The 17,660-nt window shown below is 55.4% G+C and overlaps 1 protein-coding gene across 1 annotated transcript in view; it reads left to right on the forward strand.

Moving 5' to 3' along the window:
• Positions 1–16,720, forward strand: part of AKT2 (AKT serine/threonine kinase 2) — a 33,289-nt gene extending 16,569 nt beyond the window's left edge. Inside the window, exons 4-13 of the mRNA XM_007942986.2 lie at positions 7,172–7,325; positions 8,694–8,825; positions 10,719–10,784; positions 11,716–11,784; positions 12,628–12,750; positions 14,371–14,499; positions 14,607–14,821; positions 15,354–15,441; positions 15,563–15,665; positions 16,641–16,720. Of these exons, the coding sequence (XP_007941177.1) occupies positions 7,172–7,325; positions 8,694–8,825; positions 10,719–10,784; positions 11,716–11,784; positions 12,628–12,750; positions 14,371–14,499; positions 14,607–14,821; positions 15,354–15,441; positions 15,563–15,665; positions 16,641–16,720 (1,159 nt within the window). The remainder of the gene's footprint in view (positions 1–7,171; positions 7,326–8,693; positions 8,826–10,718; positions 10,785–11,715; positions 11,785–12,627; positions 12,751–14,370; positions 14,500–14,606; positions 14,822–15,353; positions 15,442–15,562; positions 15,666–16,640) is intronic.
• The last annotated feature ends 940 nt before the right edge of the window (positions 16,721–17,660 follow it).

Consider the following 17,660-nt stretch of genomic DNA (forward strand, 5'->3'; position numbering starts at 1 on the left):
GGATCTCCTCCATAGAGCCCCCTCTGAGTGGTGGACAGTGATAGTCAGGCACCATCTAGTTCTTCTGGTCTCATAGATGTATAGGCTGAGGGTCACATGGTCTTCCCGTCCCTTGGACTGATTGTTTCCATGTGTCATTGGTTTTCTTCATTCTCTGCTCTGGACAAGGAGACACCCATCATTGCGTCTAGATGGCTGCTTACAAGTTTTAAGATACCAGTCGCTACTCATCAAAGTAGGATATGGAACAATATTTTGTGTAGTATGTTATGCTAATTGAAATTAATGTCCCCCATGACTATGGTCCCGAACCCACAGGTCCAACTACTTGCTCCTTCTGGGTAGCTGGGTGTGGCCAAGAAGTGACTACAACCTTGTCCCTTGTTAGCTCTACTATATACCTGAAAATTCATATAGAACATACAAATGTTGTTGGTGTTATGTGCCATCGAGTTGGACCCGACTCATAGCAACCCCTCCTTGGGTTTCCGAGGTGGTACCACTGTGGAAGTAGATTGCCCAATCTTCAAATACACTTGTAGAGAAACATTATTTGCCAACCCTATGAATGGTCGTGGGCACACTCCCCCCTGCATAGACATATCTAATAGTTCAGCCTGTCCACCCATCTATCCACCTGTATCGCCATGTTTGCCTTCACTGACAACACAGTACTGTATGTGCAGAAGGGTTCATCTTTGTTGTCTGTACCTCCCTTGTACCTCTCTGTGTCTTCCTCTTCTTCAGTGCCACTGTGTACAACTAGTTCTTCATTGAGCCAGGCCCTACTCTCAGTACTTTCTGAATACATTTTTATGCAGATAAAGACATATATTGTATGTTTTTTCCCTAAAACCACGCAATCAGATGATGCACGTTTGCAGGAACAGCAGGCTTGTGCTGTACTGAGGACACCGCACCTCTGGTCCACCACGCTTTGCTCTGGGCTCATTCAATCAGCACAGCGGTGCACCAGGCTGGGGCCTAGGCTCTGGAGTCAGACAGGGTGCTGCGCTGCTTCCTCAGGGGCTCTCGGTGGCCAGGAGCAGAGGAGGACCGGAAGCGCTGGGCGGGGCCTGCTCCTGCGCTTGTTGCCCTTGCTCCCTCCTGCCCCCCACCCTGCCCGCGGGCCTGGAGGCCGGCCCCAGTCCACACCCCACACAGCATCACTGACTCACAACAGAAGTGGGATCCTGCCATCCCCTCTGTAAACCCTTCTGTAACATCAAGGATTAGGACCTAGACCTTTAACGTGGTGGCACGTAGAGTTTGGTGTGGAATAGCTGTGTCCTTCTCCCTGCCCTCGCCTCTCTGCTCAGCTCTGGTGGCTGCAGGCTCCTCTTGCTCAGGGCCCTCCGCCATGCCGGCCCTTCCCTTCCCTGCACATTGGCTCCTTCTCACTGTTTGCCTGTTGCACAGATTTATACCAGGAATATGGAATATGGGGAGGCCTACATTCTGGTGACGTCCTTCATGCCCTGGCTGAAGTGCCTGCTCTCAGAGAGGCCTTCCCTGACTGCCCTCTGAGGAGGGCTGTCTTCTCTGGCCTCTGTCTGTGTGTGTCTATACATCTACCCCCTCCACCAGGCCAGTGGCTCCATTAGACTCGTTCCCTCCTGCATCCCAGTGCCCATGACAGGGCTGGCACACAGAAGACACTCAGTGCATATTTGCTGCATGAATGGATGGATGGATGGGTGAGTGGATAGTGAGTGAATTCCTACAACCCTTTGAGGTGCTTATTTTCTACCAGGCCCTGCTCTAAGGGCTTTATTTAGAGTTTCTTATTTCATCCTTACCTGATCCTATACTACCACCATTGAGTTGATTCAGACATAGTGACCCCCATTAGGTTTCCAAGGTGGGAAATCTTTAGGGAAGTACATTGCCCAGTCTTCCTTCTGCAGAGTGGCTGGTGGGTTTGAACCATCAGTCTTCTGGTTAGCAGTCAAATGCCTTAGGCACTACGCCACCAGGGCTCCTTTACCTGATCCTATAGTCCGTACTTAAGTCAGGGACTTCACTGGGGCACAGGGAAGTCAAATGACTTACCCATTGTTACCCACCAAGAAGGGGCAGAGCTAGGATTTGCACCCAGAGTCTGTGTTCTCAGCAACTGTTTTGATCTCCAGTTTAAGGGAGAGACAAATAGGCCTGAGACATTGGGGTACACAGCAGCACCCGGCTAGCATATAGGGAACTGAGGCCCCAGGCTCCTGGCTCCCTGCACGCTTCCTGTCTGGTTCCTCCCATGCCCTCTCCCTGCCCTGAAGCCCGAGCGAGGGACGGGAAGGTTCCTGAAAGCACTTGATGGGGGTATGTTTTTGGGGGTATGGGAGGGATGCCTAGGTTTGTATCCCTAGGCCTTTGCTTACTGGCTGTGTAACTGGTCAGGTGTCTGTCTCAGGTTCCTTCTTTATAGACCACTTCCGGCTCCCTAGAGCTGTTGGGTGGACTGAAGGAGCTACTTCACTGGCAGCACTTACCAAGAGCCTGGCAGACGACCAGTGCTCTGTAAGTGGTGGTGGTGGTGATGGTGGTTGGTTGTTCTCTTGTCGATCCTGACTGGTGGCAACTCCTTATATGCCGAGTAGAACTGGCCCTTAGGTTTTCAAGGCTTTTGGAGCAGAACTCCAGGCTGTACTTCCGAGGTACCTCGAGGTGGGTTTGAACTGCCAGCCTTTCAGTTAGTAGTCCCACACTTAACCATTTGTGCCTCTTAGGAATTGCTCTGTAAATGGTAAGTGTTACTGTTGCTGTTGTTTAGTAGAAGAGTCCCTCCCTAAAAGGGGGTCAGGTCAGCATTTCTGAGGGGTGGCCTTTCTTCGTCTGCTCCTGAGCTCCAGAGCACAGTGGCCCCCAGTCCATGACTTGAGAGAGAGCCCCTGCTTGACTCCCTTGGGACTCATCCGGGAATTGGGGCTATTGAAGCTAGCTTTCATCAGCTTCTCCTAAGGCCCCCGCTGGCGCAGGGGGATCAGGGTGAGAGAGCCTAGAAGGAGCAGGGTGGGCCTTGGTGGCGTCTCACTTCTGCCGCAGCCTGCCTGCGTCCTCCTCAGGTGACTCCACCTGTGTGCCTGTTTCCACATGAGTGGTCTTGAGAATTGAATGAGGTGGTGTTGGGGGAGTTGGCGCCTCTGCTGTTCTTTTTTCTCTCGTGGCTCGGGGGTGAAGAAGGTCGATTCCCCTGGAGGTTCTCCTTTGAGGGGCACAGGTTCACCCTAGCCTTAGTCCTGGGCGGGAGTTCTCCTCTGCCCCAGACATCATGTTGCAAACCCTTGAGGAGTATCCTGGATGAGGCCATTACTTTTCCTCTGGAAGTGGAGTGCTGCAACCATGCAACCTCAGTCCAGTTGGAACAGGATCTGGCTTCGTCGGGCGGTGGCAGAGCCCCAGTTAGGCGCTCCTGACCTCCTCCTGTGCCCTGGTGGGTGGACCACGACCCCCTGTCTGTCAGCAGCTTGAGCCCGAGTGGACAGGAGCAGTCTCGGCCCCACACCCCGTGGGAGCGCTCGGTGCTCTGCACACAGCCGCTCCCTGGCTCCTCGGTCCACAGAGGCAAGCAGGCCGGGCCGGGCGAAGCTGCACTGTGGCACAGTGGTGTTTGAGCCCTCGCCCTGTGTGCCTGGAGCCTGTGCGCCGTGCCGGTGGCCTTCAGAAGGCCCCGCAGAGGTAGGCCTCAGCGCTGCTTCTGGTGTTTCTGGTGTGGACGAACCAGAGTTAAACAAACTTACAAGTTTCTCTTGATGAACTGTGTGTCTCCTCTCGCTCCCCGCCCCCTTGCTCTGTAAACCTGATATCACATTATGAATCTTAGATTTCTTGACGCGACAGTCCCTCAAGATCTCTGTATTACATTGCTTTATTCTCTCTTTTCTTTCTATATTCATCCAATCTTGTAGGAGATTTGTAATTTCTCTGAGCCTCAAAGTAGGCATTTTTACAGTTCACAGAGAACAAATATATTTTGATAAAGCCCATCATAGAATGTGTCTCTCTGCTTTTTTTAAAAAAATAAATAAATAAAAACAGCAGGAGTATTAATATGGGACTTGGGGTTAAGGCTGTGACTTGCTCCAAAAGGGGCACAGGTTAAAGCAAGTTGAGCAACACAGGCCCTGGCCATGGGTCAGGCCGAAGAGGCCAGCGTCCCCCTCCTCAGAGTGGGCTTCTGCCTCCTTCATTCCTTCCCACACACTACTGAGGACCTGGGCCAGGTGCTGGGGGTGCAGCACCTATTGGGCAGGCGGAAGTGCCTTTCCTTCCAGGGCGGACATACTTGGGCTGCAGGACGGCACACTCTGCCTGGACTCGGGACAGCCTGTGCCTGGGGACGGAGGGAGGGCGGCAGCCTGCCAGGTCCTCGGTGGCTATGTCGTGTGTGGATGTGGCTGTTTTGGGAAGCGTGATCTCGCACTGGCTGGGCCCCTTTGAGAGCTTCTTTGTGTTAAGGGGCCCCTTTGAGCTTCGTTCTCTGTTACCTCTTGGATTAGTGCACCACCGAGATCAGCGAGAATTGACCCTCGGCCCTGGGGGGAGGTCATAGGAAAGGCCTCTGTGCTTCCTGCTCCCAGGCCAGGAGCAGCTGCTGCGACTGACTCAATTCTGTGTTCTAATCTATGCCTCAGGGACCTCTGGTGGTACCGTGGTTAAAACATTCGGCAACTAACCAAATGGTCAGTGGTTCGAACCCACCATCTGCCCCATGGGAGAAAGATGAGGCAGTCTGCTTCTGTAAAGATCACAGCCTTGGAAACACCATGGGGCAGTTCCTCGTTGTCCTCTAGGGGCGCTGTCAGTCGGGATCAATGCCATGCCGCAGATACCTCCCCTGCGCAGGAGGAGGGCGTGGTTAATAACAGTAAGTGCCGTGTAAGCGTAGGTCGCTAGAGGACGGTGGGGGTTAAAACTCCTGTTTGCCCCTGACTCCCTCTTTCCCTGCCTGTGGAGCAGATGGGTGTGCACAGACATGGCCCGTTTCCTAGCTCTCGCAGTGCAGCCCTGCACACTGGGCTGCTCTGACTGGAGAGCCCTCAGCTCATTGCTGCTCACCATGGAGACCTGCCTGTTCTTCCTCTCAGCTGTGGAACACCTCATGCAGCCATGCAGGCATGCACTTCCACCCACAACAGCCCCAGGAGTTAAGTGCTGTTGCCAGGTTTCACTGAATCTAAGACCCTACCCTCTGGAAGACACCATTATTTTATACAATACCAAAAAAAACCCAACAACCCAACAACAACCCACCCGACACAGGTTCACAACGCTGGTAAGCAGCACCCAGATTCCAGCCCTGTCAGAACCTGGGGAGAGTGTTCGTTGTGGTACTCATGGAATGTTGAGTCCATCCATTTGAGGGCTGGGAAAGTGGCGGCTTGGAGCCACGCAGCAGAGTGGTGCAGAGGTGGCCTTGGGTTCCACTCCCCTGCTCCCTGTGTGACCTCAGGTGGGGGCCTCACCTGCCTCGTGTCAGACAGGAGCAATGCCCCCTGGCTCCCAGGGCTGCAGGGTAGATTTGAGGAGAGGTGTGTGTGTGTGTGTGTGTGTGTGTGAGAGAGAGAGAGAGAGACAGAGACAGAGAGAGAGACAGAGAGAGAGACAGAGGCTCAGCCCTGTCTGGCTCTCGGGAGTGCTGCAGGAAGGCTTGGCGGGGCTTACTTAGATCTTTGTGAGCTGAGAGGTTGTATTGTCCGCTTGCCTCATTCTTAGTGAGCATGCTGCCTTTCCCCCTTGTCATGTGGTGGTTTTATAAACAAAAGCAAAAATACACAGAGGAGTTAAGACGCTGTTCTGGTTAACCTAGTGCCGCTCTGACAAGAAATATACCACAAATGGAATGGCCTTAACAAACAGGAGTTTATTCTTGTAATTTGGAGGCTTTAAGTCCAAGTTCAAAGTACCAGGCTCTAGGGGCTGGGTGAAAGCCCCTCAACATTGGGGGTCCAACTCTGCTTCCTGCTTCCCCACTGGGACACTCAGACAGCTGCTGGCTGCTGAGGCTGAGAAGCCCGAAGGTTGACAAGTAAAAAGGCACAGTCCCGATGTTACCAAACCACATGGCAGGCCATTAACTTAAGTCCACTGTAAGTCCCAAGGTCGGCAGAGCATAGCAGGCTGCTGAGCAATGACATGGCTACATGCAGGGTCCAAGCGTGCCATAGGCTAGAGACCATTCCCAAGGCTTCTCCTTATATCCAGGAAGCAGACCACATCCCAAAGGCAGCTACTCAGCTGCTTGTCGTAGATCCCACCATGGAGTTGATTGCCAGTCTCATCATGGGGAATAACTATCACCAGCTGCCCAGCCACTCTCAACCAGGCCCAGCCAAGTTGACACACAAACATAACTACCACAGATGCATTGCGCTGAACCACCTAAACATCTCTGTACTAGGTCAAAACAGGAATATTGGCAGTCAGTGTCGTTCAGCCCAATATGTTTTCCTTTTGGCCTTTCGCCATCTTCTCTGTTTTTTCCCCAGCTATGTTTCCCTCTCCACAGACAGGGCAGTTTGCAAGGATCAAAAGGAAAATCTTCCTCAGCAAGTTCTAACTCAGGAGTGACATACTTGACTGTTCTCCAACCAGGGTGCCTTTTGCTAGGGCCCAGTTCTCTGATAGCAGCTCCTTCTACATCTTGTCCCATCAGGACCCTGCTCCGACGCCTCCCCCCGCCCCAGGGAGACATCCGCTCACTGCCCTCACCCCTGGGAGTCCTGCCAGCCGTTCTGACCTCACAAGGGGAAATCTTCAGATTTTTTGACTAAAAAATACTTCCTTTTACTCTTGGTTTTCTTTTACAAAACATTTGTGGCTTGTAAACTTGAGGTTTTCATGTTCTGGAGGAACTCCGAAGAGCACGGAGTCCCTCCTTTAGGGCTCCTGATGGCAGCTCATTTTCACGTGTCTGTGGAGAAATGTGACTTGAAGCGCACCTGCTGGGCCCCTTGCCGGCCAGTGCTGGCTTATCGCTGGTCTCCCTCCTTGTGCTACTCCTGCCTCCCCCGCCCGCTGAAGCTGGGTCACCCTCGTCCTGGGAGCTCTCCCTGACTCAGAATCCTCAAAGGCTGTTGGACCATTTGCTCACCCACTGCAGGGGTGGGGGCACTCACTGCACCGGGACTTAGGCCCTGGTGCTCAGGGCCCCCCTGGCATGCACATATCCTCACAGGGAGGAGTGGATGCAGGCCATTCAGATGGTCGCCAACAGCCTCAAGCAGCGGGGCCCTGGCGAGGACTCCATGGACTACAAGTGTGGCTCCCCCAGCGACTCTTCCACATCTGAGGAGATGGAAGTGGCGGTCAGCAAGGCACGGGCCAAGGTGGTAAGTGCTGGGGGCAGGGGGTGGTGGTGGTGGTGTCGGTTATGGGCACCCATACACAGTGTGCAGTGGCCCAGCAAAGAGACTCCGTGACTGCTGGGCGGGAGAGGTGGTTCCAGGGGGTGGATGCCCTGGGAGCTGCTCTGTGTCCACGGGGTGTGGGGCAGCCTGGGCAGAGCCACTGCTACAGCTGGTGTTCAGCTTGTACACATAGGCACCATCCCAGCCTCCTCTTTTTTTTTTTGTTATTTCTTTATTTTTATTTTTACAGAGCAGGGTTTGTTTTACATTCACCATTATGTGTACATTTAGTTTCACTCCCCATTTATCATCCCCAACCCTAACCCAGTCTCCTCCCCTCCCTGCCCAGTGTCTCCCCTCCCCCCGTGCCCCTCACAGTTGTGCACTCCTGCGTGTCCCGCATTTTCTCTGTGCAAATGTTGCCCCTCTGGTGCCCCGTGGTTGATTGCTTCACTGGATGTATTTCCATAGAGTATGTGGGTGTGTCGTCCTGGGTTGAGTGGTCTACGTGTACATCTTGTTAACTATTGGGCTGAGAGCCAGCCCTTGAGAGTGATTTTTATTCCAGGCCCAGAATGTATCCCAGGGCCATGGTAGTGGGGGTCTCAGCAGACTCCATTCGACCAGTAATTCTGGTTATTATTGAGGTTTTGGATTTTGTTCCATGTTTTCCTTCCCACTCTATCCAGGATCTCCAGATTTGATCCTTTCCTGAGTGGTTGGCATTGTTAGCCGGGCATCATCTAGTTATTCGAGGGCCATCATGTACTAGGGCTGATTGCTTCCAAATGCCCTTGTTTTTTTTCAACTCTTCTTCACTTCTGACGATAGGAGACCATTAGCTGTATCTTAGATGGCCGCTTGAAAGCTTTTAAGACTCCGGTTGCTGCTACTCACCAATGTAGGATGAGAAACAAGACTTTTATGTATTTAATTGTGCCAATTGAGTCTGGTGTCCCCCAGTACTATGGTCCTGAGACTGTAGGTCTGTTGGATCTCTCTCCCACAGTGTCTGTCTCTCTCCACTCTGTGTCTGTCTTCTGTTGTTTCTGTAAGAATTGCAGGTATTTTGTATGGCTGATGTCTGTGCACCCAGCCTCCCCTTGGGGGTGATGAAGACTTGCCGCTCCATGTCCAAACTCTAGGCCCGCCCCTTGAGGGCATCATGCTGGGAGCACAGTGGACTAAAGGCCGCTTCAGAATGAACAGCTGCTTCCCAGAGCCTCCTTCCTACCTTGAGCCTGAGCTGTTTGGCCACAGTGTTCTTTGCTTTTTCTCTTTCTTTGTTAAAATGTCTTCCTGTCAGGCATGTGCCCCCTGATGACTTTCTCTTTCTCTCCCTCCGGGAAGACCATGAATGACTTTGACTATCTCAAACTCCTCGGCAAGGGCACCTTTGGCAAAGTCATCCTGGTGCGGGAGAAGGCCACCAGCTGCTATTACGCCATGAAGATCCTGCGAAAGGAGGTCATCATTGCCAAGGTGGGCTTCTCGGCCTCTCCCAGCCGTCCCTTCCACCACCCGTGTCGCCTCTCCCCCAAAGGCTGTCCTCCCTTGGACTCAGTCCTGTAAGGGTCAGTCAGAGAAGGGGCGTGTGAGGCCCAGAAAAGAGCAGGCCTCCTGCCAAGTCCCCATATCCTGCCCTCTGGGTGCCCTGGAACCCATGGCTAGAGAGGAGGTCCCAGGAGAAGATAAAGGGCCTGTGAAGGGCTGGGGAGGGTGGGGCTCAGCTCAGCATGTCCCAGGAGGAGGGCTGAGCTGGGAATAGATTTAGGTTTCTTTCTTTCCTTTTTTTTTTATTTGAAGTTTTTAGAATGGCAAATTCTAAACCTATACAAAATTAAATATATATGTGTATATATATATATACAATGAAAACAAAACCAAACCCACTGCTGCCAAGTCACTTCTGACTTACAGCAATCCCCACTGGGTTTCCAAGGCAGTAAATCTTTACAAAAGTAGATTGCTCCCATGTAATTATCATCCAGCTTCAGTAATCACCAACATTTGGTCAATCTCTGTTCCTTTCCCCTTTTTTAAATTTTTATTGCTGATAGCATATCCTAGACTTAATGTTTCACCCCTCTGTCCTTACACAGGTATCTTTAACAGGTAGAGGTTTTAAAGAACATAGCCATGGTGCTGTAATCACACCTGGAGCTCCTGGGTGGCACACATTGTTAACAGGCTCGGCTGCTCACTGCAGAGTTGGAGGTTCCAGTCTACCCAGAGCCACCTTGGAAGAAAGCCCTGGCGGTCTGCTTCCAAGAGACCACAGCCCCTGAACCCAATGGGCACAGTTTCCCTCTGACACCTGTTGGGTCTCTGTGAGTCATAATCGAGTTGACTGAAGTGGTTACTGGTTATTATCACACCCAGCAAACTAACAGCAACTCCTGATGCACTTGGCCCAATGCAGGATTTCTCAGCTTCAAAAAAAGAAAACCAAACTCATTGCCATCAAATCGATTCTGACTCATAGCGACCCTCTTTGGGTTTCTGAGGCAGTAAATCTTTACAGAAGTAGATTGCCCAGTCTTCCTTCCGTGGAGTGGCTGGTGGGTTTGATCTGCCAACTTTCTGGTTAGCAGTCAAATGCCTTAGGCACTATGCCACCAGAGATATTTTGGGCCAGCTCGTTTTCTGTAGGGGACTGTCCTGTGCATTGTAGGGTGTTTACCAGCATCCATGGCCTCTGCACACTAAAGTCAGCAGCAGCACCCCCCTTCCGCCCATTGGTGACAATCAAAATTATCCCTGCACATCCTCATTGTCCCCTAGGGGGCAGCACTACCCCAGTGGAGGACCAGGGGTCTGAGTTGTCATAGGTGGACAAGAGTTTTGGCAGCTCTCCGGGTGGTGGGGCAGCGCAGTCAGAGGGCGCACTTGAGCCTGCATCCCCCGGGGGCCTTGTGCGATAGCTGGGTGCACTCCCAAAGTGGGGAGTCTGGTCCGGGTAGGCCCGAGTGGTTGCAGTCTCCCCAAGTTCCCAGTGATGCTGCTGCTGCTGGGGTGGGTCTCTAGGGCCTTGGGTTGATGCAGTTTGTTCTTTTGAGAAGGACACTTTGCAGGTGGTGATGGCACGTTGTGTGATGTCACTGCAAGGGCTCTTTATGTCTGGTGTCCTGCAGTGACATTAAGATTGCTCTGTGAGTTCAGGACCCTGTGGGGCTGGGGGCTGCCAAGGATCTTTGTTTGGGTCATTGTTTGATCAAGGCTTGTGAATGGTTGGTTGAGTCCTTTTGTTCCTTCTGTGTTTATTGCTGGGAATGGAATTGCGTCTCTAAGACGTGGTGCCTGGCTTCCCTCGGGGTGCTGGGGGTGTGGGCAGTGTTTCCCAGCAGTCTCACCTGCAGTGTTCTCTGTCTGCAGGATGAGGTGGCCCACACAGTCACCGAGAGCCGGGTCCTCCAGAACACCAGGCACCCGTTCCTCACCGTGAGTCGCACGCCCGTCTCAGTCTCACCAGCCCCGTTGGAGAGAGCTTAGGGAGAGCTGAAACCTGCCACTGCGAAGCCCAGACAGGGCGTAGGCTGGGTGGGGCCTGCAGGTCATCGGGGTGGCAGCCTCTTCAGAGACAGTGACTTGGTGTGAGTGCCTCAGCAGGCGGGTGCACCGCATTAGAAGATGGCCCACAGAGCGTACTGCTGTCTGCGAGTCAGGGCTCCAGCACAGCTGGGCAAAGCGCGAGTGCCGTGTGTCTGTCTGTGTAAACCCAGAGGCAGATGTGTCGTCCTTGTGCCACGTAGACGCCTCCTGGAGTTACTGGCTCCATCAAGGGCGGCGGCTATTAGCTGGACGGCCCAGGTTGAGGATGACGTGCGGGTTGGTCATAGAGGTTGCTGTACACATACCCAGTTAAGCCACAGCACCTGCTCGCTCTCACAAGGGACTCGGTGTAGAAGACGTGACAGGAGCATTGTCGTGTGGAGAGGGGTCACCCAAGGGCCCTGTGAGGAACTCTCCATAGGACTCCTTAGAACACACTCCAGGAACTACTGTTTGTTAATGGAGAGCTTGTCTGTCCTATGGGAGGCCACTGCTACCATAGGACAGCCACCATGTGTCACTCTGTGTGTGTGTGTATGTGTGTAAATTCAACGTCTTTACCGTTTAAACAAGAGATTTAAAACAAAGTTTGAAGGCTTCCTTGAAGGCAGGCCAGGAGATAGCGCCACACAGTAACCCTTTCCCTGCCCTCTGAGCCGGGGTGTTCACTCCCATCCCCCGGAAGGTGAGGCTGGGCTTTGCTTATGCTGCCTGAGTGCGGAGACCCCAGGCCAGGGCTGCGGGCTGAATGCAGAATTAGCTGTGCTCCCGCCTCCTGGGCTTGGCAGAGCCCTCCTCCTTCCTCCCTCCTTCCCCGCAGGCGCTGAAGTACGCCTTCCAGACGCACGACCGCCTGTGCTTCGTCATGGAGTACGCCAACGGTGGTGAGGTGAGTGGGCTGTCCCCGCCTCGCTTTTGAGTGTTTCCTGAGAGTGGGGGAGGCCGAGAGGGAACTGAGGGTGAGAAAGGGGCCTGGGGGTGTCAGAAACACCAGACTTGCTGAGTGTCATCTTGTTGCATCCTCCCCGACACCCCCTTGGTGCAGGCATCATACTCCCTGTTGTGCAGGTGGGAAACCTGAGACTCAGAGAGGTGAAGTGACTTGCCCCTGTTCGCACAGCTAGAGTGTTGGCCGGCCAGGGTCCGGTGCAGGTCCAGAGACATGTAGAGAGGGCAGTGGGGGAAGAGGACGGCTGATACCTTGCAAAGGCTGTTCTTTAAGCCCCCAAAAATGTGGGAGACTTGAAGCTTATTCGATCTCTGTTTTCCCGTGTCCTAGTGCAGATAAATACAGCCACTCCCTGTCGCTGAGGGGCTCTTGCTCCCTCCCTCACCCCTGCTTGTCCCTCACACCCTCCTCTGTGCTGTGTGTGGTTGGTACTCGGGGCAGCTCATTTGCTTCACAGGCTCGATTTGATGTCTCCCCACTTACTGTCAGTAGCCCCAGGTTTTGGGTTCCTGTTCGCTTGCTTGCTGTCACCAGTTGTCCCTCGTGCTGTGCCTCCCTCCCTCTCCCATGGGTGCTGTCGGGATGTCCCTTGCTAGGCTGTGTTTTCCTTTAGATGAGCCCTTCTCTGCTCACCATCCCTCACTCTGGCCCTCTCGCCGTCACTTGCTGGTTCGTGAAGCAGGTGTCACTGTGTCACTGGGCTGGGTGCCAGGGTCTGGGAGGGTGAAGGCAGGTGAGTGGGCTGGGACCTGACACCCCCGGCCCCGTGCCCTCCCCTGGCAGCTGTTCTTCCACCTGTCCCGGGAGCGCGTCTTCACAGAGGACCGGGCCCGGTTTTATGGCGCAGAGATCGTCTCTGCCCTCGAGTACTTGCACTCGCGGGACGTGGTGTACCGTGACATCAAGGTGAGCCCGCAGTCGCATCTCAGCTCTGCTGCCTGAGGGGTGGGGAGGGCCGAGGCTGGCCCGTGGTACAAACATGACACTCATGCCACGGAGGGCAGGCCAGGCCCCCTGCTCTCACTTGCTAAGCTTCCCCTCCAGTGAAGGTTAGGCTGGCCTGTGTGCCTGGGTGCCAGCTACCTCTGGGTCCCTAGCCCTCCCCACCCAGGGGCAAGGCAGTGATTGTCACAAGCAGCCCTGTGGTGGGGACCTTTCCAAGCCTCTTGTGAATGCTCCTGTGCCGCTGTGTGTGTGTGGGGGGGGGGGGGGGTAAGTCAGTGTAACCACCTCAGAAGATGGTCTGGCATTGTCCACCAGAGATGAACACACGCACCCTGGACCCAGGAGTCCTGCCCTTGGTAACACGTACACTGCAGACGGCACATGTGCCCATAGCAACGCAGTTTACAGTCATCCTCAGCTGGGTGCAGACCAGACACCTACTAAAGGGAGAGCAGGGAGAGGGCGCTAGGGTACAGCCAGGGCTTCGATGCAGTGAAACCGGAACTGGATTTGTAAAATGTGGATGTACCAGAATGGAAAAACTTCAGGGTCAAGCCCTGACGTGGGATACTGGAGGATATGGAGCCCTTTCAAGAGCCTGATGCTAGAGACTGGAGTGCTGTTAGCACTGTGGAGAGCGACACACATTCCCGGTGGTGAGGCCGGCACCATTTTCTGACTCTGCTGGTCAAGAGCTTTGGTTGCTGTGCGACCCGTGTGCAGCCCTCGTTGTCTAAGAGGGAGATTTAAGTTACCCGCAAGGCATCAACCTGTGAATTTTCCCATCCTGGTTGTCATCCTGGACATCCACGTTGTATAAATCTGAGTCTGTTTTGGTTTTGCTTTTGTCACCCATGACTGAACCGAAAGAACTGGTTTGAAGCCCTGGGTCGAGCCACCCAGTGGTGTCCTGTGCAAGCAGTTCACATGAACATCCCAGACCTACGCGCCCCATGTGGCAGCATTTCCCAGGTGTCCTGCTGGGTGAAAGCAGCCCACACAGACAGGCGTCCACGTAGGTGGTAACATGTTGAAAGAAAAGCAAGGAAGGGAGAGTTACTTCTGAGTCGGGAGATGGTTAATAACTGGGACACATGGGTGTCCTCTGGGGCTGGGAGTGTTCTTTCTTGACCTGGTGGAGGAGGCTATGCTAGAGTCCACTTCATGCTTTTTATTCAATTGCCCATTTGTATTTTATGTTTTGTGCCCTTTCCTGGTATATAGTTCAGAATTAACAATCAAACAATCCAGAAAACCAATAAAAGACAGTGTCCCTCCCGTGGGAGGTTGGGAAACCATAGCCAGTGTGGGACACCCACTCACCCCTGACCTCCTGGCAGCTGGGGGCTGGGCCTGGCTGCTGTTTTCCAGCTTCCCTGGGGTGGGGGTGGGCAGGTGTAGGATCTGTGTCGTGTGTGCCTGCTGGCCCAGCCTGCAGTGGAGCTGATGCCCAGAAGCCTCTGGCATTTTGGCCACCACCACAACCACAGCCTCCTAGGAAGAGGCTGGGGCCGAGAGGCCTAGGAGGATGGCGGGAAGCCCTGGAGGGATATGGCCCTGATACAATGACTTTTCCTACAGCTGGAAAACCTCATGCTGGACAAAGATGGCCACATCAAGATCACTGACTTTGGCCTGTGCAAAGAGGGCATCAGTGATGGGGCCACCATGAAAACCTTCTGCGGGACCCCGGAGTACTTGGCACCCGAGGTGTCTGGGGCTGAGGGACACAGGGGCATGTGAGGCCAGGGCTGTGATCCCCACTCCCCCTCCAGCCCATTCGGGGCCCCTGTCAACTCCTCACTGCCCCCCTCCAGGTGCTGGAGGACAATGACTACGGCCGGGCCGTGGACTGGTGGGGGCTGGGCGTGGTCATGTATGAGATGATGTGCGGCCGCCTGCCCTTCTACAACCAGGACCACGAGCGCCTCTTCGAGCTCATCCTCATGGAGGAGATCCGCTTCCCGCGCACACTCAGCCCTGAGGCCAAGTCCCTGCTGGCTGGTCTGCTGAAGAAGGACCCCAAGCAGAGGTGAGGGCTGGCGCCCACCCCGTCCAGCCCAGCCACACCTGCCGCCACGGTTCCCGGGCCCGGACAGGGCGGTGTCTGCAGGAGCACGCGCTCCATCTCCGTGTGCCCCACATGGCCGCCTGTCATCCCCACACAGCTCCCTCAGGGAGTCCTCACAACTCCACGCTGCCTTGGTTTATGGTGGGACGCTTGAGGAAGGAGCAGAGTGGCCTCTGGTCTGGGTTTACAGGTGGTAGAGCTCGGGTGTGAACCTGGCTGTGCCTCGCCCCCCACTGTGGACTCAGGTGCTGAGGGCAGGATGTGAGGGCACACAGGGCTGGGTGGCAGTCTCCCTGGTTCTGACTCTGGGCACCTGAGCTCCCCTTCCTGAGCCTTGGTTTCCTCATCTGTGAAGAGGGTGATTATGGCCAAGGGCAGGTTCATTAAAGGCTGTTTAGGGCCTGCACATAACAGGCTCAGGCCTGCACTGAGTGCCCGTCCCCCAGGACCCGGTTGCCCTGGTGGTTGGGTGCTGATGCCTGTCTCTGCCCAGGCTTGGTGGGGGGCCCAGTGATGCCAAGGAGGTGATGGAACACAGGTTCTTCCTGAGCATCAATTGGCAGGACGTGGTGCAGAAGAAGGTGAGCCCCACCGCCCACCCAGCCCGGCAAGCCCGCACAGGCCTGGCTTGCTCGTGGGTGACCTGGGTCAGGTCCTCCCCTCTCTAGGTCCCTGAGTCTGGGCTCCTCTCCTCCTCCGTAGCTCCTGCCACCCTTCAAACCTCAGGTCACATCTGAGATTGACACAAGGTACTTCGATGATGAGTTCACCGCCCAGTCCATCACAATCACCCCCCCGGACCGCTGTGAGTGTCAGGGCCCTGTCGCCCAGGGGCCTGGGCTGTGGGGAGGGGTGGGGTCTGCTTGCAGGGCCTTTCATTGTAGGTCCCCCTTAGGAGCTGGTGGCTGAAGGGGTCAGTGGGACACAGGAGGCATTGGCTGTAACTTGTCCCAGAGCTCAGGGAGCTGTTGCTAGTGGGATGACACGTTGATCGCTGTCTTCTTAAATTGCCCGGGTCTTTGGGACTGGATTGGCCCAGGGTCTTTGGGACTGGCTTGGCCCAGTGCTGGGTAGTGCTGGCAACGATAGTGTATGAGTCAGCCCTGGGCTTGCCCTGAGGAGCCTCAGGCCGGCTGGAGAGATGGACCTGTAGCCAGATTGTGACAACCCCGAGTGTCAGGACTGGGCAGGGGCACCCAGAGGAGCAATGCCTGGCCCTGCCTGCTGTCAGGAGGCTTCCCCAAGAAGGACACGTGTCCGCTGAGCCACGGTTCAGGCTGAGAGCATGTGCAGATGCCCTGGAATGGGAGCGGGCATTGCCTGGTCACGGAACAGGAAAGTCAGGCAGGGAGAAGAAAGAGGGTGTGGGGCCGCTGTGAGGAGTGGGGATGTGTTCCAGAGGGTCGGAGGCACGGTAGGGCTTTACACAGGGGCACCAGGGTTGCCTGAGGGCTTTGGCAACTTCCCAGGCTGCCATGTGGAGATGGATCGAAGCGGGCAAGAGTGGAGGCCAGGCCATGGCAGGGGCCCACGAGGTCTGGGCTGGACGAGGGGATTCACCGGGGGAAGGGGCGGGCTGCTCGGGGCTGGTGGGCCAGGGCTCCGGCCTGAGGAGTGGGCCGCTCCGGGGTGTGGAGTCTTCCAGGAAGGAAAAGCCTCCTGACAGCTCCTCTGCAGGGCTGACTGCAGTCCCTCCTGCGCCCTCTCCGTTGGGTGTCCCCAGGGAGTCTGAGCCCTCTGAAGGAAGGTCGGGCCCCAATCCACCTCCCCACCCCCACAGATGACAGCCTGGGCTCGCTAGAACTGGACCAGCGGACCCACTTCCCCCAGTTCTCCTACTCAGCCAGCATCCGCGAGTGAGCAGGCCCTGCCAACTGACCGCCACTGCAGGAGGCTCGAGGCGCTTTTTAAACCCCTTTTATTTTGCTTTTTTGTTTGTGTCCCTACTCCTTACCTCCTCACCCCATTCCCAGCTCTTTCTTCAGCCCTTTCCCCAACTCATCAGTGTCCCAGCAGCCCTTGCCTCAGGGGGCGCCTGCCCCCTTCACCCAGACTAGAATTGGAAGACTCCACCTCCTGCCCCAGGACGGGGCCTCTGTGGGGCAGAGGAGATTATCTTGTAATCAACACAGTCCCCAAGAGGGGTGAAGGTGGGGCGTGGCCACCCGTCTACACGCTGCTGCTGGACAGAGGTGGCGGCTTTCTTGAGGGACGCCGCGTCTAGCAGTGGCCCCGGTGCGGCCTGCCATACCTGTGGCTTAGGCTCCGAGGGGCCTGGCGTGGGGCAGTCCAGCCTCCCCCCGTGGGGGCAGAAAAGCAATAATATGTGGGGCCCGGTAGGGGCCTGGGGAAGCTGTGAGATCAGAGGGTGTAGGGCTCCCTCAGGCAGATGGCGTTGTGCCCTCTGCTCTACCCTTGGGAACCAGGAGGAGTCTGGGGTGGACACTGCCTCCTGGCCTTGCCTTCTTTTCACCCCACCCCACGAACTACTGTCCTGACTTTGGGGATGAGGCAGGAAGAACATTTGGGGGCTATTCCTGCCCCCAGACCCGTGCCTTACCAGGATTTCCTTCCAGCTGGCCTTCCTTCTTGCCGGACCCTGGGCCTGGCCCGGCCCCCGCAGAGGGTGAGGGCTGGGATAACCCCTTCCCTCTGCCTGGGGCAGAGGGGCTCCCGCCTTGGCTGTTACACATCTCGCACCAAGACAGTATTGGGCCCCATGGATGGGTTGAGGAGCAGGTGGGGGTGGGAATCTGGTATGTATTGGGGTAGGTGGTCTCCAAGCAAGGAGGCCCCCAGG

The sequence above is a fragment of the Orycteropus afer genome, unplaced genomic scaffold, assembly GCF_000298275.1.
Source record: "Orycteropus afer afer isolate SDZICR_OR568_19922 unplaced genomic scaffold, OryAfe1.0 scaffold00099, whole genome shotgun sequence".
NCBI lineage: Eukaryota > Metazoa > Chordata > Mammalia > Tubulidentata > Orycteropodidae > Orycteropus > Orycteropus afer.